The 27,047-nt window shown below is 38.1% G+C and overlaps 1 protein-coding gene across 15 annotated transcripts in view; it reads right to left on the reverse strand.

Annotated features, from left to right (window-relative positions):
• SGIP1 (SH3GL interacting endocytic adaptor 1) overlaps window positions 1-27,047 on the reverse strand; it is a 216,272-nt gene that overhangs the window by 111,354 nt on the left and 77,871 nt on the right. For 8 of the 15 annotated variants that reach the window (XM_077951048.1, XM_077951138.1, XM_015141559.3 and 5 more), the window contains 3 exons: window positions 13,473-13,536; window positions 6,950-6,974; window positions 182-238 (listed from right to left, as the gene is read on the reverse strand). In XM_077951048.1, coding sequence (XP_077807174.1) covers window positions 182-238; window positions 6,950-6,974; window positions 13,473-13,536 — 146 coding nt within the window. 15 annotated transcript variants of the gene reach the window in all.

The following is a 27,047-nucleotide window of genomic DNA, read 5'->3' on the forward strand; positions in this document are numbered from 1 at the left end:
CAAGATCTTAAACTCAGTTCTGACAGACTTTATTGCTCTTAGCCCCATCCTAACTAGGCTAGGCACTTCCTAATGACATGATGAGTATTTCACTTATTTCTAAGTCCTATTATAAGAATACCTCAACTCATTTTTAAGCTGTAAAATACTTAATAAAGAGAAACAATCTTCTGATACTCACATATCTTTCCCAATCAATTTCCGCATAAAATCCATTTGGTGCCCCATTGCTTTTCTTCTGTAATAAAGTTGAAAATGAATTTAGAAGGAAAATATTTGAATAAAAACAAAGGAACAAAGAACATTGAACTCTTATCTGCATTTAGCAAGAGCTATCAAAATCCAGCACTGGAAAGACATATTAGAGCAGCTTATTAAGGAGCCACATTTATGTAACGGAATGGTAAATCTAGCTGCCGTGACACTGCATAAAAAAGCCTACGTACTTATTTCACAAAAGATTGTAGGATACTGAGGCACAGGGATATTAATGATGAACTGTTCAAATTTTATTCAATTACTGAAGAATTAGCAGCACCTTTATTATAATTGAATCCTCTAAACCTACAGGAGATATAGCCGTGTATATATGTATTTTAAATGGAAACATTTTTACATATAGCCCTGTATATATGTATTTTAAATGGAAACATTTTTACCTCCATGCTGCTATTATATACAATTAGTTACAACATATCCAAAGAGTACTCATCCAAGTCATTAAATAATCTTTTAGCATTTTAGCCCTGACTCAATTTTTTTGTAACTACTCCCTTGATAAAACATAGAGGAAGTCAGCTCCACATCAGTTCATTCAGCTCCTAGTTATTAAAAATAATTTTTTAAAGGACTTTTCTTATCAAATTTTAAAAATAGAATTTGAGGATTAATGGTGGATTTTTGTCATTCGTGTGATCTGTGCCTCCGTGAGCACGTATCATTGCAAGTTGACTGGATGTCAGTACTACTCTCTTCTGATTATCTTAAAGTTTTCTTTGTCCCCTAGTACAACCATGACACATGGCTACAAGCACTTGAGCAAAGATGTGGCATCACCCAAACAGATATTGCCAAGATTTTCTATGTCTTGTGAGCAAAGGACAAACACAAATCAGGTTGGTAATGGAGGGTTCATTCAACATTCTTATATTTAGCACATGGGACAAGGGTATGTCACTGCGCATAGCAGATCTCAGAACAACACACATCAAACGGTGATGCATGAGGCTTGGACACAGGACCTCTAATTTTGCAATAACAAATAAAGGCCACTTGAACTGCAATGTAAACAACTAATACCCAATTTGACAAATAGGTGGAGAAATAAGCTTTTTATGTGTGCACATAGGATCACTAGATAACCCAGAATCATCATCATCATTGAATAACAGTGAATGTTGACTAGGCATTCTATGGAATAGCAGGGCTTTGGCAAGGGTAAATAATGCACAAGAAATAGATAATGTGCTCATGCCCTCTGCCTTCCAATACACTACCACGGCACTAGAATTTACAATGATAAGAACTGGGCCATGCCTTGCCTCCACAGACCAGCATCCATGGACATAAGGTCTGTGACCATCTCCCTCTCTGTCCCACTCCTGACATAGATTATTTGTATGCAGACTACATCATTTTAATCTTCTCACATAATTGCCTTCATTGAATTAGTGCTTCGGTGGTATTTCTTCTACTTTGAACAAAGGTCTTTGTAAAACCTGTCATATCAACTCTGCCTGCGTATACCCTACAAAGCTACTGTTGAGAACTGGTCCATTACATAATGTGACACTTAATACAAATGATTCTCTCACTTGGGTGTAAACAGGGCTCCTATTTTCTCTTTATCATATTTACTTTCTCTTTTAATTCCTGCTTTACCAATCTGTTTGTATATGACTTCTTTGCAAAGTGCTCCACTCCTTCTTAGAAAGCATATATAACAAACAAGTTCAATATAGACATTTAATTTATATTGATAGGAGATCAAAAGGACTAAGCAGATTCCAGAGAAGTAAACTCATGAATTTTGTGATCTAGGATTGTTATCCAAAACCACAGATTAGATAAATTACTGAGTTCAAAATTTTCAAAGTTCTACAGTTTGCTTCCATGATAATCTCATCTTTGTAACTAAGGCCCTTAAAAACCAAGATGGCTTATATGTTCAGCTAAACAGTTTATATATATATATATACACACACACACACACACACACATTTGTTTGTGTGTATGTATGTATGTGTGTACATATACATACACACATATATACATACACATGCATATATATAAATAAACATACACAGATACCTACACACACACACAGATAAATATATATATATGTATATTTGTTTTTCTTTCTTTCCTGACAACATATATCTAATATTGTAGAAAGAAAGGTGAGTTCTAAATCTGACGATCTAGGCAGAGTGAAAATTTCCCAGTTTGCATGAAAACCAAAGGAAAGGGAAGCAAAACTTGTAGAAATTTTTTCTTCAAAAATAGGGACACTTTAACAACAAATACTAAAAACCAACAACAAATCATAACAATACATTATTTTTCGTAGATATTCAACACACACATGCACACACACACACACACACACACACACACACACACGGCTTTATTAGAGGAATTTGGTCTCAGTTATGCCAGTGGATTACTACAAATATCTTTGGTTTTCCAAGTGGAAATTATCAAGTTAAAGCTAAGTCAGAGCCTGGATGGAATTCTTCTGGCCTAAACCCAAGAAAAAAACAATTCTTTGTTGGTTTAACCATTGAGAAAGGTGCAACTGTAGTACTAGTAATAGTGAAGATAATGAGTCTACTGATTTTCAAATGGAAAACTTTCAAGAAGAAGAAGCAAGGAAGAATATCAGTTACGTGGGGAAACACCACTTAAAAACCAGGCTTAATAGTGAAAGAAGTATCAGTTATTTACCAACATATAAACAATGATTTTTCTCTTAGAATTGTAATTATATAGATTTTTACCTCTTCCTTTTATTTTGTATGTTTTAAAATTCAAAAATCCTACCTTTAGCATAAGTAACTTTTATAACTTAAATATGACTATTATTTAAAGATAATTGAGGCTCACAGTGATGCTAATCATGTCTTCATAGGTATTTTACTTTGGTTAGCATATATTATCTGTTTTTATATAATATGATGGGCTAAATAGATAAATATAGTGACAGTTATGTTCAATCATACACTCATCAAAGTTCTCAATTTCCATTGGGAATGCCTCTGGTTTTCAAGGTCAGTTCATGGCCAGGTAATGATCCTTGGGTGGGGCATGTTAAAGGTACATGATATACTGCCTAAATATTATCTTTTCTCCACTGAGGTAGACTTGACTCACTTTGTAATTAATTCTATAGAACAGCACTGCCCAATAGAAATATCTGTGAAGAGGGCAATGTTCTACCTGTGTGCTATCCATGATGGCAGCCACTAGCCACAAGTGGCTATGGAGTACTTGAAATGTGTCAAGTGCAACCGAGGAACTGAATTTTAATTAAATAGTCACATGTGGCTACCATAATGTACAATACAGCTATGGGTACCACAGAGTTTGGGCTAGGGTCTGCATCCCTGACTCCATGTTCTTTGGTCAAATACACTGGTTCCTACAGATCAAGTTTCTGCCAAATTCCTGATGTTATTGAGATAGTGCTTATCCTAAGAAATGACTCCCCAGTTTATGTGGCGATATTTCCATTATAGCCAAAGGCTTCTTTGTAGATAGTAGATTCTTTTTAAAATTTGAATTCCTGTCCTTTGTCGATGAAACAGGAAACACACATCTTTTATGTGTGATTACTCTTTAAAAGTACATTCAGATGTCAGTCCATAAAGTCTGTATGGTTAATTTAAAAATTGGCCCCAGATATTCAAGAAGTAATTTGGAAATACCTAAGAGTTTTCTCAAATGGAGTAAATGAAAACTACTGTGTTTTCCAAATTTTAAATTGGGATTTTACTCACTGTTTTTAATAACCCTTTGGAAATTTTAAACTAAAATCTGTTTCCTTACCGAAACTTTTTTTCCTCCTTCACGCGCACACTCTGCTTTGCTATTGTAGGGTGGTTCGTGTGGGCTGGGCTGCTGGAATTGATTGTTTTCATGTAGAAAAAAGTGGTTAAAAGATCTGCTTGTTCTTCAAGACACATATAAAGAATTACATGGAGTCAGCAAACATACCATAGAAGAAACCATCTCTAGGCCAAATCATACGGCCTACCAATCTTGGCAGGGTTCCTTAAGCAAAGAGTGGACTTTGGGGCCCATAATGAGGCTCTATTCAGCAGGCCAGCTTGGTTAGGCCAAGAGAAGAAGGGAGGAGGAAGAAGATGTGTCCCAGGCACTAGGGACCATGTGGATCTATTTCTTATTACACGTAGAGAACAGGCACAAGGACACACAAGAAGAGACGGAATAAAAATGTTTGTATTTCTAACCTAAGTGGGAAAAGTTCAGTTTAGCCTGGATCAAAGCCTTCCTGCGGGTCACCAATACATACAGCACACACAGCTGACAGCTCCAAATCTGTGCCCTTTCCTGCACACCTGTTCAGGGTGATAAAAAATGACCTTTGCACAGCAAGGGCTATGACCCTGATGCTCCAAGTTTATGTGTGGAGGGAAACTGGAACTGCTTAGAAAAAAGTTAGTTTGCCCTGCACAAATTAGAGTTTGTGTCTAGGTTAGGATGCATCGTCACACTTGGACACCATGACAGACAGCTCTGCCAGTGACGGGTACATTCAGCCAGTGGGGAGCAAGGCCCACCTTCATGCATGCAGCCCTGCCGCGAAGCCTCTATAGGTTAAACCTCAGAAGCATTGTCACCAGAGATGAGCTTCGTTGGATTTTGAGAAACTGGCATTAAATAAACAACAGTACATTAAAGTTTATGTTCACCAAGTAGTTTATCAACATTAGGTAGGTGCACCACCACCTGTAGTTTGTGGAACTACATTAATGAAACCACACATTTCAACACTTGACATTCAAAAGGCAACAATTTGAAAGCTATATCAGTTAAGCGAAAGTGGACTGGGTCTATAGAAACAAGGGCTGAAGAAATCATTCTGAGTTTGAAGGAAAATCAGGTTGGTATCTCTGAGAACTGAATGCAGATAGAAACTCAGATAGCACTGGTTTCTAAGATTCAGTGACCATAGTAAACGTGGAAGGCTTGGAGAACATTTCTAAATAGTAAAACCAGCAGCTGGCTAATAATGTCCAATTACCTATAAAGCCTGTTTCTGAGGAAGTGCATTTATTTTGAATGTAGCCTTTTCCGGAACAGGTCTGTGTTATTTTCTAAGAAGTCAAAATTAACTAATTTATCTTTCCTAATAATCACGATCAGTGATATTTATGGCATTTCTAATTAAGTAACCAAGTGGGCACGACTGCTAATAAAGAACTTCATATGATTTGGAATGGTGAAGGACTTGGGGAACTCAGGCATGAAGCCCTGCCCTGGGGGGATGCATCCCCAGAATGACTGCTGGGTTCATTAATGCAGCACATACTCATCATTGCCTGCCACGTGTCAGCTGCTGTACCAGGTACCAGGGTGCACATTCTACCAGAGATTTAAACTGGTGCTGTTCAGAACACAGAGAATAGTGAGGCAGCAAGGGGCCTTAGAGACAATGAGCAGGGGTTCGGAGAAAGAAAATGAGGACAAGACTGAGAGTGGCACAGGTAGAGAAGCAAGAAACAGCAATCCAGTCTGGGAGCAGCGAGGATAGGAAGCAGAGTAGCTAACAGAGTTTGCAAAGGTCAGAGGGGACCAGAGAACCCAGGGAGGGGACCAAGCCAGAAGCAAAGAAGAGACACAGAAGCAGAGAGTACCTGAGACAGAGTTAACGAGAGGGCTCTGAGCCAGAAGCAAGAGGTGAGGAGAAGCTGAGTCTTCTGGGTCTTTTTTTTCCCCTGCTGAATAGAGCCTTGATTATAGTGTTACCCAATGTCTGATCAATTTCAGTCTATTTTCTTAACATTTCATGGTGAGAACCACACGAAAGCAAAAGGCACCCCAAAGCTAAGAACCTTGAGTCAAGTGTGGAAGAAAAATTCCTGCTATAGCTGCAATTAACACCCCAGTTTAGGTATAATATTGTGAAGGGTGATTTAAGAAATTTTTTAACCATCAGGTTTATTTTAGTTCCCACTCCAGCCCAATGAGCCTAATGTAAGTCCATTTTTTTTTTCAGTAACAGCTGTTCTTTTGAACCTTCTGAATAGGCATCTGATTTAGATTTGAAGGAAGTCATTTTAGGAGTCGGTGCAGACTCCCATAAGCGCAACTCGGATAAATCTAAGCCCATGCACCACGGACTTCTTTAAAAAGCAAGAATTCTGGCGGCCAGCAAGGAGTCACAGCTAACTGTTAGATCTAAACCCAGTGGACACTTTTTCCTCTTTCAGACTGTAAATTCAGGCTTAAGTGGTTTTCAAGACCATCTCCTACTTTTGAATTTAATATAGAAAATGTATCTGCAGCACAACTACTAAAGGGGAAAAGCTTCTTTCAATTTTCTTGGATCTCAGCTTCATTACAACTTTGTGGCCTCTGTCGGAGAAAAACATTCTCCCATAATGAACTTTTGCATCATTAAATTGGAAATGAAATAACAGTTGATGGGAGCAGCCCCTGCATGAACTGTCTGGCTTGCGACCCACCATCTGTTGGCCTGCCTGCTCTGGGGCAGGGTTTTAGGTAAATGCCATAAATAAATCTAGCTTGACCAAGACTACATTTATGTCCCATGCAATTAATATAGAAAATTACAATAGTAAGAGGTCTAAAAAGTCATTCAAGGTATTTTTTTCCATACAGGAAAAAAAAATGGGGCTTTGAGAAATTTAAACACAGCATATATTGACACAAACTCAGTAAAAATGGTTATTTAAATACTTACAATTCCATCTCTATCTGGTGAACCTCTGTAACAAAAAGAAATTGATAGCTATTATGCTAAGGAATCATTCTTGCCACATAGACTAAAGTACAGCAGTAAGAACCATTAACCACTACCCTCCCCTTCCCCAGCATTCCTGCCCTGGTAAACCTGGCTAATGAAAACTAAATCAAAACAAATTGGTTGAGTGATATTTAAGTGTGGGGTATGTGTATGTGGGAAGGAAATTCTCATTAAAAAGCTGGAGCCCAAAGCCACAAGTGGGTAGGGTAGTGCCTTGGTTCATTTTTGAGAGGAGAGTTTATTAAAGAGACTCCACTCTAGCTGGCTCCATTTAAAACTATCATGAGGCAAGTAAACCAATGTGCTGTCTCACCTGTGTATTTTTAAGAGATGGGGTCTTGCTATATTGCCCAGGCTGGAGTGCAGTGGCTATTCACAGGCACAATCAAAAGCATACTTCAGCCTTGAACTGCTGGGCTCCAGTGAACCTCTGCGCCAGCCTCCTGAGAAGCTGGGATTGCAGGAGAGAATCACTGACCCCAGCCCTTATATCTTTGCTTCTGTGAATGGTCCTGAATTGCCTCCTACATGAGAAAGCTTCTGTGGTATTTTTCAACTTTATTTTGAGAATTGGTACTTTCCTCCGTATTTCTATGTTTACTTCTCCTTCCATTATAGAAGAGCAGGAAATGGAGAACAACATTTTGCTAAATGGCTCCTTCTGATGACTAAAGCCCAGGGCAGCTATTCTATGGTGGCACCATGCTGCAGTAGTCAAGAGCAAGGGCTTTTGAGTAAGATGAAGCTGGGTGTCCAAATAGCTCTGTGACCTTGAACACTTAACTTCTCTAAGCCAGTTTAAATAAGGTAATATAGAGAGAACTTACAACAGTTCCTGACACATGGTATTCAAAACTGTGAGTTGCTTATAATTCCTTTTCTCTTCCAAGATATCTCTTCACTAGAAACACGAAACTGCCCACTTGCAGCCACACTGGACGTTAAAGTATTAGGGGTATTTTGGAAAACTGGATTAGAGGAGCAGACGGAGAAACTAGAAGGTAGCCACTGTAATTTTGTAACTTCCCATTTTAATTCAGTTTTTAAGAGGCAAAAAATACAGGGATACTTATTACGCTTGGAAAGGGACCTGCATTATTTGGAAGAAAACCTTAATAAGTGCTTAAGGTGAACTGTGATATCTTGAGGAGTTTGGTGTGGGGTTGGAATCATTCTTCAGAAGGTGCAATCAGGTAAGAGAATTATTGCTTAATGGCAGGGAGCCAGTGAGAAAAGAGAGAGAGAGGGAGAGAGAGAGCAATGCAGAGAGTTGGTGGGATGCCATCTAGACTCCAAGGTGTGATTCCCTTTCCCCACCAACATCCCTTCAGAATTAGCGGAATATTCTACTTGGATTATAATACACTTGACAGAGTGCATATTTTTCATAACTAGTGAGTTCTGTGTCCACAGAGATGCAAAGGTGAATCAGTGATAGAGGGGCAAGAAACAGAGAACATCCTAATATTGAAAGACCATGGGAATTGACAGAAATCTTGAGACTTTTGGACATTACTTGGATGTGGAAATTAACCAGTTTGAAAAAATTCTATTTAAAATAGAACGATAGGAAGAATCTTAGCTGACAAAAGTACTTGTAATGAGCCAGGCGATTGGTTAGGACCAAAGGATAAAAATAATGAAAACATATTCATCACAGAGAGAATGAAACAGGTGAGTAAATCCAGTAGGTTATCATGGTCATAGTAAGCCCAGGCTAGTAGGAGAGCAATGAGAATAGGTACCAATTCATACTCATCAAAGCCAATTCTCTTTTTTATATCTATATACTTAGTCTGCCTGTCTCTCTCTCTCTTTCTTTCTTTCTTTCTTTCTTTCTTTCTTTCTTTCTTTCTTTCTTTCTTTCTTTCTTTCTTTCTCTTTCTCTCTCTTTCTTTCTTTCTTTCTTTCTCTCTCTTTCTTTCTTTCATTCTATCTTTCTTTTTTTCTTTTCTTTCTTTCTTTCTTTTTTCTCCCTCTCTCTCTCCCTGCCTCCCTCCCTCCCTCCCTTCCTTCCTTCCTTCCTTCCTTCCTTCCTTCCTTCCTTCCTTCCTTCCTTCCTTCCTCTCTCTCTCTCTTTCGAGATGGAGTTTTGCTCTTGTCACCCAGGCTGGTGTGTAATGGCACAATCTCAGCTCATTGTGATGTCTGCCTCCCAGGTTCAAGTGATTCTCCTGGCTCAGCCTTCCAAGTAGCTGAGATTATAGGCATGCGTCACTACGCCCAGCTAATTTTTATTTTTAGTAGAGAAGCGGTTTCACCATGTTGACTAGGTTGGTCTCGAACTCCTGACCTCAGATAATCCACCTACCTCAGCTTTCCAAAGTACTGGAATTACAGGTGTGAGCCATGGTGCCTGGCCAATATACTGAGTATTTCTTATTAGGACTTCAACTTACTAGGACTTAAGGTCTCTATATATGAGTATTTCTTACTAGGACTCCAACCTTACTAACGGAGCTGGGAGAGAGGTGATTGCATCAACTTTTGGGTAGGATGTGTTCAGAGGCACTGATCCATGTGGGGATGCCTTTGGGAACCGCAGGCAATAGATGCGGCAAAAGCTCGGAGATTGGCCTGGCTGTGGTGTTGCCCACTGTGGATCCAGGTACAAGGTCCTATCAGTAGGGGATCTTAAAGGGGAGGCACTTGACCTCATACTTATTGCAGCTGTTGGGATGGTCTTTCACAATTTTTAATCAGAGAAACTGTGATTGTACATAGTGGCACTGGAGTCCTATTCTGATCCTTCGTCTTCTCTACTAATGGAAATGTGGCTCATGTGTCCAATGCAGTCAGTGAGCATGGTGGCTAAGGGCACCGGCTCCAGTGCCAGACTGCCTGGGATCAACCAGTGTCAATTTCCTAGCTGCAGAAGCTTGGGCAAATTACTTCACCCCTTTTTTTCTTGGTTTCTTTATCTATAAAATAGCCAGCATAACAGTATATACCCCATAGGGCTATTAGAGGATTCAGTGGACTAACAAAAGAGAAGAACCTGAAACAGTCCCTAGAACATAGTAAATGCTCATTAAATGTTTTCTAGAATAATAATTTTTATACACTATAACCCAGGATAGGGAGTGAAGAGATTTTAGCAGCCTCAGACAGTTGGGCATGTGTTCTAATTTCACTTTCTAACCCCCTGAGGTTTTATATTGTATTTTAAAATAATTTTTTTCTTTTTCATGGCAGACTTATTGTATTTGCTGACTTCTATTTTAAAAAGAATCATCTACCATGGACTTTTGGGATCTATTTTTTAAAGTTTCAGTTGCCTTTTGTAACTACTGTCTTTTTTTTTTTTTTTTTAACCCTCCTATTTGTCTGGGTTTTAGTTCTACCCATTGATATTTTTTCTTTTTGGTGATGAAAGCACAGACACTGGATTTTAGACTAGAATATGGACTCCAAGTCTTAGTTTCTGAGTAGCCTTCAGAAAATTACTTAACCTCCTTTGGCACTGATATTTCTCTTTAAAATTGACGTATTGCTGCTAACGTTATTTAATTACTAGGAAGACTAAAAAGGATATCAGCGCAACATATGCCCTGCACAGGGCCTGCCACTTAGCACAAGCTCTCTCCCTTCCCCTACCAGCTGCTGCAATGATGATCAAATCAGGAAACTCTGGTCATAAGCCCACTGTACATCTAAGGAGGTTCAATCAGCTGAAGTTGGTTCTGGTGTCTACCCTAGCAGGTTGCTGAGCAACCCATAGTGAGTTGTAGCAGCCCTGAAAAACAGTTTGCATCAACAAGGTTTCAATGATCACAGACAAACATAAGCATTTACTAAAGCTGAAGGGACAGCAAATTGCTAGAGCGCTTTCCCAACCCCTTTGCATTTATGATTTCTTTTCCGAGAATGATATGTGATCAAATTACAGAGTTCATGAAAGCATTAGGGAGTTCATGAAAAGCAAAGGCTTATACTAAACATACTAAACAGCTTGTTCTTTGACCATTACTGATGGTGGAACCAGCTTCAGCTATTTTGCTATCACATAAGTAATTTGGGACTCTCAAATGACAAGAAGTTAACGAAGGATACTTGGGATTCTTTAAACAAATGTCTTATTAGAGTACCTCAGAGAGATATTTGGCCTCTACCCATAGCTGCGAGGAATAACTCAGTTATTTTAATAACTTCAGAAATGGTGATGGAAGAGTAGTGCTTTGGCTACATGTAAATTAGTGCAGCCTGCCCTGGAGAGATTGTTCAACCTCTTCTCTCTCAAGAAAGCTTTTTCCTTTTTAACTTTCCTCGCATGCCAGAAATCTCCGGTTTGGTCAGTTACAGACATTGTCTTCCTTCAGAAATGGATTTAGTTTCTGTTAACGATGTTCTCCTGAGATCCATCGAATAGTGTCCCACACAACACCTGGCACTACGAATCCTATAATGCCTTCCCTTATATGACTCACATAGTGTCTGGCCCTTTAGGGAAATTCGATTCCATTTAGTGTAAATTTCTTTGTTGTTGTTTACAGGTGTGGAAAATGAGGCCCAGCAAAGTAAAGGGTAATTCCCAAAGCCATGGAGTTTGGGCCGTGCTGGGACTACAGCCCAGGTCTTCTGATCTAGTGAAGGCATCAGCACATATTCTGGGTGGTTAATGATTAGAAAATGGCAAACTTCTTAAGAAACAATGTAATTTATATAATCCTCAGAAAAATATTCCTAACTTAGTTATTTAGAAAAATTTGCAGGACAACAGTAAATGTAATATCCATGAAATCAATAGTTACAAAAGAAAATGAAAAAAGAAAATATAAGAACTTAATATTTGGCATCTAGACAAAAAATAACTTCGTCCCCCCAATCCTTTACACTCTTTGGCTTAAAAAACTTTCAAGGTTTCAAGGTGGCCCACTGCCTATGGAAGTAGCCCACACACCTCAGCCTGGTACTTAAGGCCCTTCCTATCTGGTCCTGGTCTCCTTTCCAGCCTTGCCTTCAATTATCACCTTTACCTGTAACTCCCAAGTAGACAAACTGCCCCATTTGTCATGTCAATAAATGCCTAGTGGACTTTTCTACCTTTCTGCTTTTGCTTTTGTTGTTCCCTTTGCATGAAATACACATCCTCATCTTCTTGAAGGCCAAACTCAAGTCTCCTCCCCTACCCTGAAGCATCACTGATCATCAATCCAAATATGAGATTTTTCACCCTCAAATTCCCATGAAATCCCATCTTAGTTGCTTGTAAGGAACTTACACATATTAATTTGTGTCAGTAATAATAAGAGTACCAGTAGCTGCCATTTGCTGAGCATTTACTAAGTATTAGGTACCATATGAGTCATTTCAAATATGTTACCTCATTAGTTGTATAAACAATACTTTAATTTGTGTAGTAGATATTTTGTCTCATGAATCATAAATTCTTAAAGGACAAAGGCTCAGGGAAATACTCAGGATCTTGTGATAAAATTTATGCATGATAAAAATATACAGAATGAAAAGCTAAAGGCGAGAATAAATGTGGCTTTCTTCATTTTCACCTATGCCCATACAACTATTGCTGTTCCCTTTTTCTAACTTTCTTTCAGAGATTCTAGCCAAATGAGGGGTATAATGGGTTCAATTCTGATGTACAGCAAACTACATCAGATCTGCATTTCTACCTGGTCACAACCATCTGCAGCTGTGCTCTCCCTATACTGGTCGTGGGATGGAGTCTCAAGTTCCTGGCCAGTGGACTTCACGTATATAAGTTACCTGCTTGGCTCCAAAAGTCTACTGAAATTTTGTGTCAGAGCCAAATACTTCTGCAGGAGAATTCAAGATGGTCAAATACGTGGAAGGAAGTTAGTGGAATGAAACTGTTATGTCATTGGACATTTTCAGGGTCTATCAGTGTCTGTGGGCAACTAATTCTCTTGGATATGATCACTTAAATATGTAAAAGCATCCCCACAGTTGTTTCTGGCTTTTGTTTCTTATTCACTGCTAAATATCCAATCATTCCTGAATTCTGTTGGTTGATTTACAATTCGGCTTGTACAAAATCTTGGCATCTCAAGTAAGAGCTTTGAGATGTTATGTAGTCTACATTTCTGTTTCTGGCTAGGTCTAATCTATCCAAACAGGTGTTTTGTTATTTCTTTAGTTCAGATCATAGGCTCAACTCTATATGTGGAAATGAATTCTTTTTATCCTTCATAAAATTAACAGTCACATTTTCCGCCTCCTGAGACTGCTGGGAAGTGTAATGATTTAAAAAGAAAAGAAAGAAACACATGATTAAAAATTGAACATGTGATGAAAAATTTTTACCTTTTTAGCATAAATCTAAGAACTGTTTATATTGAATAATTACAATTTACTCAGAAATGGGGAAAGCAAATAGTACACAATATCTGAGAAAACTGTGTGGCAATCTTATATTGACTGTGACAAGAGCATCTCTTATGCAAATAGCTTCTTCGAGGAGGCAGACTCCTAAAGTACATACGTAGAATCAGTGTCCTTTTCTTTCTTCCGTATTCCAAAGGCCTTCCTTGTACGTTTTTTCAATCCTGTGGGAAAACAGCAAAGGATCAAAAACTCAGCAACATTCAAGTGAACATATTTTGAAAGTTGTAACACACCAGTTAGACTTGAATGTTTAGAAAGCAATGAAGTTTCTGAAGTTGTATGTATAGGTATGTGTGTTTGCATATTCATATGACTCATTAATACATTTTTCAATAGTTATCTATCAAGGACTTCACACCATAAGTTCTTAGCACTATAAGCAACACAAGGATGCATGGGTATAGAAAAGATTGTAAGATTTTCTTAGACTACTGTTATTCATCACCCATATTGGGGTTCTGCCAAGAAGTCAAATCACAGATTTAGAAGAATAGCCATTTTCAGGTTAGACATATTCTTTAGACTGGGATAATGCCAAGACAGAGATCATGTGACCCATGCCAAGAGAACTGCACAGATCTGACACATCTCTGTGTCCCGTATTCCCATCTTATCTTTTACTACCTTCTCCAGTCTGTGGCTGCACTGAATTATGAACCATTCTCTGAACACACCCCAAAATTTGCACTCCTGTATTTCTTTCTTTCTTGTGTGGTCCTTACTTGTGATTGAAATGCTTTCCCTATTTTGTGGACATTTAGAGTTTCACTTCATCCTTTAAGGCCCAAGACAAATGCCACTCCTTCTGTAGGGCCTCTTAATCCTGGAGGCGTAAGACACTGATTATTCTGTGTTCCCCCCCCAAAATGTTGCTCTTATATGTAGGATATATCAAATGGTATCACCTATTAGTTTCTGTGTCAGTTTCCCTAGTAGACTGTGATCCTTTCTTGAACAAAGGCCAAGGCTCCCTCATTTTTAAGTCCAGATAATATTTGTGATTTAAAATGTCTTCCAGGAAGCACCATTCAAGCAGCACTAGCTAAGAAAGCCCTTTTCTTCCATCCTGACAAGCCAAGTACAGTCTTGGTTCTTTTCTACTCATCCTGTCAAAGCTGTTTGGGTTTCCCACCCCCTACATGATCCATAGTTACAGACATGCCTTCTGCGTCTGTTAGTGAGTATTATTCAAATAAATTAAATGTTTATGTATTCAAACCTTAGACTTGTTATTGGTGGTTTGGAAAGTCTTCTTGAGAAATTGGAGCTGAGAGAGTCACTGATATTTCAGATTTGTTTGGTACTGCCAGGTGGAACAAAGGGAAAAACAATGACAGAATCAGTGAGTTGATGATACGTTTTTCCAAAACATGTGAGTCAGCCCAAACCACTCAGATTATCTGAGTCATTCATTATCTGCCTCTTAGGATACTACTCAAATACAATCTTCAAAATGTCTCTGTTCCATCTAATTTTGTATTTTAATAGTCATCCATTTAAGACATTTAGGTCTTTAAAATGTCAATTTTTTAAAAACTCCTCCCACATAAAACTATTTTCCGTTACTTACCACATGATGAGTTTATAGGAAAACATATTGACATTTAAAACTACCCACCCATAATATTTAGAAACATCTTCTCCCCTTTTATTTTTTATTTTGTTTATTAAAAATTTCTTTCTCACCTCTAAATGTCTTATTCCCTTATAAGGACAAAGTATCATAGTTACATAATCATCAGTCTATCCCTACAATTTTCCTTGGGTTTCAAGTCTCCTAATTGGCTTTTCTTTGCTTCTGATTTAGCTTTGAGCTCACAATGAATGCCATATTCAGCAATCACCACTGGTTTTTACAGGACTATAAAACCAATGCTATTATCATCTCAGGGTTTCAAGTGTGTTATTTCCTGTAACTTGACCTATGAGATAAAAAATAGCATGCCTTACCAAATATATCAGAAAATATACACACATTCCAGTACTCTTTGTATTAAATTGGTAACAGAATGGGAAATAGTAGTTTTCCATAGACCCTGTGCTGGTTTTGACCACCAAGTTTGGACAACAGCCAACATGAACTAGGTCATGAACATCATGAGTTGTCCACTTCCCAGCGAAAAAAAAATGCACCGAATCAGGATCCAGGAGGCAAAGAGTCCATTCCCAGCATCAGTTCTAATTGCATAGCTTAATATAAGTTACATTACCTTTATGTTTCAGCCTCTCAGCCTATAACAAATCAGCCAATGATAAGAGACAAAAGAATCTGCATATCTTCACAAAATGCCATGCCTATATCTGTAGCTTTACTTTCACTGGAAATCATGTTTTTAACACATGAAATACACTTATACATAGAATGTAAATAGGAATACACCAAAGATGTGAAATTCTAGAAAAAAATGCGCTAATCAAATTGTTGAATAAGAAAAAAATGTTGGGCCAGGCTCAGTGGCTCATGCTTGTAATCCCAGCCCTTTGGGAGACTGAGGCAGGTGAATCACTTGAGGTCAGGAGTTCGAGACCAGCCTGGCCAACATGGTGAAACCCCGTCTCTACTAAAAACACAAAAAATTAACCTGGTGTGGGAGCACACACCTGTAGTCCCAGCTACTTTGGAGGCTGAGGTGGGAGAATTGCTTGAACCTGGGAGGCAGAGGTTGCAGTGAGCCAAGATCATGCCATTGCACTCCAGCCTGGGTGACAGAGTGAGACTTAATCTCAAAAAAAACCAAACAAAACAAAAAAAAAAGGTTGAAAATATTTTACTTCTTCAAAAGTGGAAAGGTTTAAGAAGTTTACAAAAAATATGAAGGAAACTGAAAGACTAAAGCAAATGAAGTTATGAAAGTCAGTTTTTCATACCTTAATGAATCTTTTAGAAGATCCAAGGAGAAAACAATCGCAACAACTGCGTTAAAATTGAGTGAAGAGAGGTGTGCTCATGTCTTTTGAGAATTCATCAAAAAATACTGAAACTCTTCAACAGAGAGCAACAATAGTCAAGGATCTTACAGGAATAACAAATTTAAGACACTATGTTCAATAATCTGATAAGTTTTAAAAACACTATATCCAATGATTCTCCACTTCAGGTAGTTACAATTACAGTATAATTACCTCTGGGGTGGAGCATAAATTTTTTATCAATTATTTTTTTACCAAAAATGGGAGGGCAAAAACTAAGTGTCCTTTAAGAAATGCAATGACTTTTCTCTTGCCAACATCAAAACAAAGTCATCTAAAGGGAAAGAATTTTACTGTCTTGATAATCCGGGGTTAGAATGGTTCTCTCCCAAGCTATGGAATTGAGAACACTTTCCTATGTGAATCCAAAACTGCTGTAATTCATCAGCCACACTGTGTGTCTGTCCTATGCCCCTAACTTCTCCACCGAATTCAGATTTCTTTAGCTTCTTTTGGTGTTGTGGGAAACAACCACAGACACACACACACACACACACACACACAAATTAAGTATAAATGGATTTTTAAAAGGTTGAAAACTTATTTCAAACTAGGCAGCCCGGTTATAATGTTACCAGACAAATGCCATCAATATCTTACCAGATAAGATAAATAAAGCAATATACGTAGAAATAGATAATAGTGATAGTGTCAAAAATACAGAATGGGAAGAAGTTTTGTCATTAGAATACTATCAGCTACCACTGCTGAGGTCCTGCCTATTGCCCAGGCACTGGTTGCATATGTTGCCTCATTTAAATCTCTTACAAACTTTGTGAAAAAGTAGGTGGTATTTTTCCCTAAAGTAGTGAGTCTGAGAGTTTGCCTAAGTTAAGTTTTATTATCTTCATCCCCAGTGAGGAAACAGGAGGCTACTCTTACTCCAGTACTCCCCAGAATGTTGGGGTTATTCAGGGCTTTGTCCTAGGGACTTCTACATCTTTTTCTGAGCGTGATGTCATCCACCAATGTGGTTTCATTCATCATATGTATGCAGAAAAATCCTGAATTTATAGGTGAGACCCAGCACAATCTCATGAACTTCTGAATACAGAGTACTTCTCATACTCAGGCTCCTACAGAGACACCAGATTTCTTCAAAAACCTTCAGACTCTGCTTATAATACATATGTAATAAAAGCTGTAAAGATATGCCCATTTAGTTTCTAATTATCTTGTGAATGAAATTCCTTTTAAAATGAAATAGCTCTCCATCAACAGATAAATGGATAAGCAAAATGTGGCCTAGCCATGCAATGGAATACTATTCAGCCATAAAAAGGAATAAAGTACTGATACAGGCTACAATATGAATGAACCTTGAAAATACTATGCTAAATGAAGGGAGTCAAATGCAAAGAGCCACATATTGCATTATTTCATTTATATGAAATTTCCAGAGTAGGCAAATTGATTAATACAGAAAGCCGATTGGAGGTTGAGAGAGGCTGAGTGAACGGGGAAAGGGGAGTGGCTGCTTAATGAGTACAGGTTTCCTTTTGGGGTGATATAAAGTTCTGGAACTTGATGGTGGTTATGTTGCACGACATTGAGAATGTACTAAATGCCACTGAGATTTACACTCTAAAATGGTCAAAATGGAAAATTTTATTTTGTTTGTATTTTACCATGATAAAAAAGAAATGGAATAGTTCAAGCCTGATTATTCTGTGACAAGGGAGGACAAGGAGGGGAATAAGTGGGGAAGAAAAGAAAGAAACAAGGCAGATTGGCTTAAAAGTTTGTGGCACATGTTACTGCTTTTGTTTTTGTTTTGTTTTGCCAAAAAAGTTGTCAAATATTTAGTAAAGAAATCAATACAGTCACGAATTCCTGTTCATAGTAACCTTCAGTATCAAGAAAGTAATATTTCCATGAGAATTTACAACAGGACATCCAGCTTTTCTTGCTCATGTGTCAGATGTTTGCAAAACAGCTTTTCATAAGCAAATGCATTTTTGTCATGATGCTTGCTCCTTTGATCTGTTCTCCTAAAATCACAATATTATATTAGTCCCACTAGATGGTGAACTCCATGAAGTCAGCAGCTCCATCCATGCGGGCATCTTGTTTATTTTCACCTCCCCATGTCGCATGAAAAGAACATTCTTTAAAATCATTTGTGCAATTGTATTAAAAGAGAGGCACTATTTCTCAATCCCCTTTTCAAACTGCAAATAAGGCCCCATTGGAAGCTTATGAAGGCAGTTTGTTAGGGCAAAACCTCTATTTTAAAATGAAACAGAAAAACGTGCATAAATACTGTTTCATGAAACTCTTGGCCAAATTGGATGGTGATATAAAATACATTTTTTATGTGATATGGTTTGGCTCTATGTCCCTACTCAAGTCACATCTGGAATTGTAATCCCCACATGTCAAGGGAGGGACCTGGTGGGAGGTGATTGGATCATGGGGGCAATTTCCCCCATGCTAATGAGGGAGTTCTCACGAGAGCTTATGCTTTAAGTGTGGCACATTCCCCCTCCTCTCTCTCTCTCTCTCTCTCTCTCTCCCCCCCCCATCTACTGCCATGTAAGATGGACCTTGCTTCCCTTTCGCCTTCCACCATGATTGTAAGTTTCCTGAGGCCTCCCCAGCCATGTGGAACTGTGAGTCAATTAAACCCCCTTTTCTTTATAAATTACCCAGTCTTGGGTAGTATTTTTATAACAGTGTCAGAACGGCTAGTACATTATGATAGACTGCAGGTCAAAAACAGTTTGAACATCATTTTTTAAAAAAACTTTTAAAAAATAACTCTCTTAATTTGAAACAAAAATTAGTGTGTTTACTGGTGTTTTTTTCTGAAGCTTCCCTAAACTAACTAAAAAAAAAGCCCATGAAGTACCTTAGAATGTCCTGACTTTTAAAGTATACAGACCTGCAGGTGAAGAAGAAACTGTACAGCAGAAAAAATAAACTATCTTTATCCATTTTCTTTTCTCCTGAGTACAACTGATAGGAATTGTAGGGATTCATTAAATAAACATCAAATTTTGAATTTGAGCCACTTTTAAATTTTACACTGAAAGGAGAATTGTTTAGAGGAAGGCTTTAAAAAAAAGGAAACTTGGACTCTATACTAATTTTAGGTAAAACATCAAAGTCTGATACTCCAAAGAACCTACAGAGTTTTTGCTTGTTTAGTTTTATTTCTATTTTATTTTATTTTTAAAACATACCCGAAATATTTTTGTCCATAAAAATGATGACTGTTTCTGTAGATTGCCAAGTGGAGGTCACACTCCTGGAGCTGAGTCCCAAACAGATGACACAGAAGTGTTTGCATTCTGTAGGCAGAAACTGAGGACCAAACTGCTGGCCTTAACCCGCGATGCTGTCTCCTAGAAGTGTAAGTGGAGAGTCCTGCCAATAACCCCTCCTTTCTCTCCTTGTCCTGTATTCCTGCCACTCCATTGCTAGCTGGTAACAGAACAACATGGAGAGGCGCCAAATATAGAATGGTCACCTTCTTAACAGCATCTTAGCAGAAATGGACTTACCACCCAAGCTAACTTAAAGGGACTGGGGTGGGAAGAGAGGTGGGGCAGGTACAAACCAGAAAAGAGTCAAAGACAAAGCCAGGTTCTAATATTGGGGCAGGCAGAACCTGCGGGAGAGGGTGTTCTGTCTTAGAAAGCACTTCTTTTTTGCCCACCTTCCTTACTCACCTCATAGTCTAGATGCACATTGCTTTCTCTAAAAGCTCTTTATGGTGGTGTTAGAACCTCCATATAAACGTACTGCCTTTAAAACTGTTGAAAAGGCACCACTTTTGGAGATCATATTCCTAGGGTGCATTTGCTCCTCCTGCCTCCCATCACTCACTGTGCTTTTAAACAGAGCTTGGACAAGACAATGACTAGGAACAAAGCCAGCTCTAGGAGTGATCTAGAGCTCTGGAGAAGAAGAGGAGCTCTAAGAAGAGGAGATATGTTGGCAATGACCGTGCTTTAGGATCAATATGTAGAACCCAGTTAATAGTGGAATGCGATCTGTTCCTCACATATCTCCCCCAGAAGCATGCAAATCACGCTTCCAAAAACTGAAGTAGGGTGACAGGGTGGAAGGGAGCAAAATATGTGACCTTACTCAGAATCCAAAGATCTGGGTTTGAAACCCAGTTTGACTGCCTTCCAGCAACATTGATAGAGAGTCTAAGAGATACTGTGGTACTTTCCATATAAGATTCGTGTTTTCACAAGATAGGAGGTTTGGAGAGACAATCTTAATTCTCTCTGTAATCACTAGGGGTGAGGGAAAGGCAACTCTTGTTTACTGAGAACCTTGCATGTGCCAGACACTGTGCCAAACACTTTAAAGCAGACCAATTCTTTCAACAACCTGAGAAGGTATTACTAACTCCCTGTCTTTGGATTAAGAAACAGACTCAAAGTGAGTAAGTTTCTCTTTCACAGTCACTAAACAAATGAGTAACAAGGCCAAGATGTTGAGCTAGGTCTGTTTGGCTCCAGAGTCAAGCAACTTCTTTCAGAGTGGTCATGATGATTATTGCAGTACCTAGTGCACAGAAGACATGTCATCAATGTTTGTTTAACAATTTCTTTAAAAGCTGCTTGGTGTTTATATAACCATTTTTTTAAAAAGCCAATGACTTTTATTGATGTTTGAAATCTACATTCCATTGGTGTCCAACTTTTTGATATTTATTTGTGTATATAGATGTATTAGGGAAGGAGGAGAAGGAGCCCCAAACTATACCAGATGCACCAATCTGAATACACAGGCCTTCGTCCAGAGAGCAGACTCAGAGTGAGGGATGTGCTGAGACCTCATTACATTTTAGGTGGGAAATGTGCACAATGATACAATAAAAACTCAATTTAGCCCAAAACATATATCATAAAAAATTAATAGACATAATGTACTGAGTACTTGTGATGTTTCAGGGAATTTATCAGGAACTTTCTTATCTCAGTCCAACACAATTTAATGAGATGGGAGCTATTGTCATATTGATTCTATATCATGGCACATGAGAAGCACCTGATGCCAGGTCGCACAGGTGATAAATAGCAGAACACATTTTAAAACACCCTCTGCCTGACTCCAGAGTTCAGGCTCCTCATGACTTTGGAATATCTTTTGTTACTCATCACAATTCATTTTATCCTCTTATTAAAAACAAAAAACCAAGAATGTGATTTTTTGTTTGAAAAACTGGAGAGAGATTTTTAGGCAAGTTAGGCTGCACATTTCTTATACACAAAGGCGGTATTTTGCAAGTTTAAATCTTTATATGCTGCCCAGTGAACATAAAGAGACCCAATAAATATTTGCTAAATGGATTATTTCTATAATAAATATAAATTTTCAGCTTGAGTCTTCATTAACTTGGAGGGTTACTCAAAGGTGAATCACATGTAATGGAATTACTTATTTTCTGCAGGAACCCAGGCCAAATATTTGGTCTCAGTAATAAAAAACAGGCAAATTTAATTGCCCTGGGCACAATGCCGCATATTGACAGCAACTCTAGACTGGCTATATCTTTTCATTATGATGCTCACTGTATTTCTGTCAGAAAAGATTAAGGCGCTTTGTGTATCAGCTTTCCCTCTAGGTTTTAAATATAGTCACTGTAATCCAATTCAGATTCTTTGTTATCAGAAATTCTTACAGAAAGACATAAAACCAGTTAAGATGGAGGCCAGTTGGTCCAATGATTTTTTTATGATATTTCTGATTTCCCATGCATAGACTGCTGCCTAGGGTAGAAGAGATGCTTCATAAAGGCAAGTGCCAGGAAGTAGAAAATGTAGAGTTCAGTGTCTAGCAGTACCTGGTGCAAGGTAGTCATTCAGTAAATGTTTACAAGCCGTTCTACATATTTGCAATTCTTTTTTTTTTTTTTTTTTTTGAGATGGAGTCTCGCTCTGTCGCCCTGGCTAGAGTGCAGTGGCATGATCATCTTGGCTCACTGCCAGCTCCACCTCCCGGGTTCATGCCATTGTCCTGCCTCAGCCTCCCTGTTCAAAGTTGGTCAGCATGTGGTTTTGGTATGATTGCTTCACCTACATTTTTACTTGACTTAAAGGAAATCCAGGTAATCTCTGTACTTAGTATGCACAAAACCTCTCTACAATACCTCATCATTCTGAGCTGAGCACTGAACCTTTTGGGAGAAATCTTAAGGACACACGCCATTAGCAATGAATTGCAAAAGGGTCTGATATAAATGACAACTTGAAGTTCAGATTTGATATATAAAAAATCATGCTGAAACACTGAAATGAGGATTTCTAGAGGGCAATTATGAACTTCAAGGTGCTAAAATTGACTTTTAAAAAAAGAAATATTTGTTCTTTTGGTAACATAGAAGAAAATGTTAAAGAAGATGGTCATGAAATAGGTTTGCTACAAAGGGACTTGGTGTTTGCTGTGCCAATATTAATGTAATGATGAAGTTGAATATAATTGGGAAGAATTTTAAGCAGGTGGTCAACTTCTGTTAAGCTATAAGAATAGTACAAAGATCCACAGGAAGTATACATAGTTGTAAAGTATGAGCTTTGAGATCAGAAAGATCTCAAACGTCATCTTCACTCCTTCCTAGGACAAGTTTCTTGACCTCTCTGAGTCTCAGTTTTCTCAGCTATCTATCATAAAAGGTTTTTGTAAGGTTTAAATAAGTGTAAAAACCCAGTACAACACCTAAAATATATTGTGCATCACTTTATGCAGATTTTTCTGCTTTTCTGGGAATTTTGATAGTTATAAAACAACTAGAAATCAGCTCTTTTAACAGATCACATAAAAGAAACTAAATGATACAGAAGCCTCATAACTCTATTCCTTTAGAAATAAAAATATGACATCAGAATTTGAAAATAATCAAAATTTCAAAACCTCAAGCTTTTCTTGGTTAGAGCAATAATAACAAAACCAAACTCAGTCTCAAGAAATGTCACTGACTAACATCTATCATAAAAGGTAAGTGGGGATTAAAACACTCACAACAAGAAAAATAACTCTCTCATGCAGCAGGAAAATACAGCATTGATGAAGCCTTCTCTTTGTGCAAGTCTGTTACAAACTTCGATTGATCGGTTGGTCTTTCCAGTGTGATCTGAAAGTAGGTCAGTGCTCCTTCTACTTGGGTTAGGGATATCACAGAATTTGGAGTTTCCTGCCCAGCCTATTTGGGAGACACACAAGTTTTGCATGAAGGAGAATACTTTAAACACTAGGTAAATTAATTTGACCTGTTCCCTTAGAACCTTGATCTGTAAAAATGTTACTTTCTTTTTCTCTCCTTCATTTTCTCCTACTACAGTCATTTATTTTCTTCACATCCTTCTATCTCCAGTCCCTCCCTGGCCTGACAATGACTTGTAGAAAGCATTTAAATTAATGGTCCTGCTCAGATAGACTTTTTAGGCATAAAGAGAAAAATTCAATTGAATTGTAATTCACCAAACCAAATGAGGTTTAAAAAACCCTCCATTTTCCACAAGAAAATAAATTCAAAAGAAAATGAACTGGATAATACCAGAAATGCTTTTCTATATGCCCTTTCCCTTTTATATTTCATTCAGGAAATAGGGGGCCAGTCCTTCCGTAAAATCTATAAATTCTTATTACATGTATCATTTGATCGCTCAACTTAACTTATTCAAAGGTCAATTTAAAAAGGAAGCTGGTGGATGTGCGCAGTGGCTCACACCTGTAATTCCATCACTTTGGGAGGCTGAGGCAGGCAGATCACCTGAGGTCAGGGGTTCAAGAACAGCTTGGCCAAAACAGTGAAACCCCATCTCTACTAAAAATAGAAAATCAGCCAGGAGTGGGGCGCATGCCTGTAATCCCAGCTACTCAGGATGCTGAGGCAGAAGAATAGTTTGAAACTGAGAGATGGAGGTTGCAGTGAGCCAAGTTGACACCATTGCACTCCAGCCTGGGCAACAAGAGCAAAACTCCATTTTTAGGGTTGGGGGGAAGCCCGGGGGTGGAGGCTCATGCCTGTAATCCCAGCACTTTAGGAGGCCCAGGTGGGTGGATCACCTGAGGTCAGGAGTTCGAGACCAGCCTGACCAACATGGAGAAACTCTGTCTCTACTAAAAAAAAAAATACAAAATTAGCCGTGCGTGGTGGTGCATGCCTGTAATCCCAGCTACTCGGGAGGCTGAGGCAGGAGAATCACTGGAATCTGGGAGCCAGAGGTTGTGGTGAGCTGAGATCATGCCATTGCACTCCAGCCTGGGCAACAAGAGTGAAACTCCATCTCAAAATGGAAAAAAAAAAAAAAAAGCTGGAACATATCCCCCATTAGAATTCTTCTGGTTTAATTCTAACCTACTCTGTGGAGGCAGAGAGGTAGATAAAGTAGGAGATTACATGATACTGCCCTTTCTATACACCACAGGCTATTAGCCAACTTTATTTAATAAGGATCTATGAAGTCTACTTCTAAAAAGGAATATAAATGGTTTAAAAAGTTAAAATTATAGATATAAATATGAAGTTATTTTTGAAAAAAATCAGCCATCAGATAAACACACATAGAAATAAAAGGTTTTAAAGTAAAATAAATGTGCAGTATATGCTCTAAGTTCTTTGGAGAGGCCTTAAAGGCTACCAGGATGCATGTAGAGTGATCCTGTTTGTAAGATTTATAATAATAATGACCATTGATCTATTTATCCATCTGTCCTCCATCTATCCATCTTTTGGCTGTAAATCACAATAGGTAACAGAAATTCACTGTCGTGAAATTCATCCTGTTGGATCACATAAATCCATCAAGTTACAGTGAACACCTGATCTCCCTTAGTCTTTCCTCAAGTCAACTCTCTTGGAAAGTTAACCCTTGGCAGGCTTGCAGATTTATTAAGCCATTCCCTCAGAATTTTAGAGTAAACAATCATGTCATTATTCTCTGTCTTTACGTACAGATCTTCTATTTCAAACAGTTAAATACATATTTGTTGCTCTACTAATGATTCTCAGATCCTAGGTCCTCATATTCACCTCGCAAGAATGGAATGATAATTTTTCTCATCACTGGTCAGTATTTTCTTCACCAGTTGTCCAGTATTGGGCACGGATGTAACTCCAGAATTTCATTCAATGCTTAGAGTCATCCAAGCTCTGGAGTATTTGGCATCACTATCAGAAGATTTCTTCATCTTCTCATTCAGTGGTCAGTAGAAAAGGAACCTATTCAGTATCTGTCACGTGCCAGAGACTTTTCTAGACTAGAGATACAACATCTAATATTACCCTCTGATTATGTGCAATCAGAGACCAGTTACTAAAACCCTGAAACACTCTTTCCATTTGGTCACTGTTACCCACTTTAGTTATCTACTCATCGAAGGGGCATATATGCATTATTGCGTGGTGTTTGAGGTGAAGAGTGACATGAGGTGAGGTTGCCAGGAGTCAATCATGCAAGTTTTAGAAAGTCAAGTTAAAGACCTTAGATTTTAGGCTGGGTGCAGTGGCTCATGCCTGTAATCCCAGCACTTTGGGAGGCTGAGGTGGGCACATTGCTTGAGCTCATGACTTGGAGACCAGCCTGGCCAACATGGCAAAACCCCATCTCTACTAAAAATACAAAAAATAGCTGGGCGTAGTGGTATGCACCTGTAACCCCAACTACTTGGGAGGCTTAGGTGGGAGTATCCCTTGAGCCCAAGAAGCAGAGGTTGCAATGAGTTGAGATTGCACCACTGCACTCCATCATGGGTGACAGAGTGAGACTCTGACTCAGAAACAAAACAAAACAAAACACACAAAAACTTAAATTCTAAGTGGAATGGGCAGTCGTTGAAAGTCCTAAAGAGGTAGACAAAGTAGGACAGGAAAGTGACATCCTCTGATTTTTTTCCCTATCAGCAATGTCTATTACCTAGTGCCAGAAAACTTTAGTGCAATAGTAATTAATTTCTATAATACTCACTATGATAAGCTAAATAAATAGAGTGTTTTCTACAACACCAAAAGACAAAATTATATTGAGTATTGTTTTAGTGTTAAAAGTGCTATGCTGTATACTTGTTTAAAAGCTAGCATTTAAATTATTGTCTGTATTTGAGTTATGAAATGCAAACTCTCCCTAACTAGAATATTTAATTTACCAGAACAGCTGAATACCTGAACAGTTAACTCTTAGAAATGTTCTAGTTTTGACAGTAATAAGCCAATTCTGAGTTTTTAGCACTTCAGAGTTTTCCAGTTGTGACAATATTTACATATTTACATATACCAACGTTGACAATCTTAATTGGGATTTAAACTAATTTAGAGCCTTCTTTTTTAAACCTCCATAATTCCTGAACTCAAACCCTCACAGAGTTTTGTTACATTGCCAGTCAGACATGACATCAGATTTTAGCTTTACCACTAACTGTGTAATGTCAAAAAAAAAATCATTTAATCTCTCAAGAATTCAGTTTCTATGCCTTCTTCACACGATTATCGTATTAAATGAGAAAATGCGTTTGGATATATACATAAAGTGCTACCCAAGCAAAAATTAATATCATTTATTGATATAATTATTATTACCATTTCAGTTGAGAGTTGAGAAATAGTAAACTGTCATAGTATACATCATATAAAAGTAAAGAGTCCAACCCATTTCAAATGGTAAGGTCTTTCTCTTCCTTTGTTAATACAGAAAGGGGAGGAAAATCCACATCTCTTCGCAAATCATCTAACAGTGTGCTTTCT

Source organism: Macaca mulatta, chromosome 1 (genome assembly GCF_049350105.2).
Source record: "Macaca mulatta isolate MMU2019108-1 chromosome 1, T2T-MMU8v2.0, whole genome shotgun sequence".
Lineage (NCBI taxonomy): Eukaryota > Metazoa > Chordata > Mammalia > Primates > Cercopithecidae > Macaca > Macaca mulatta.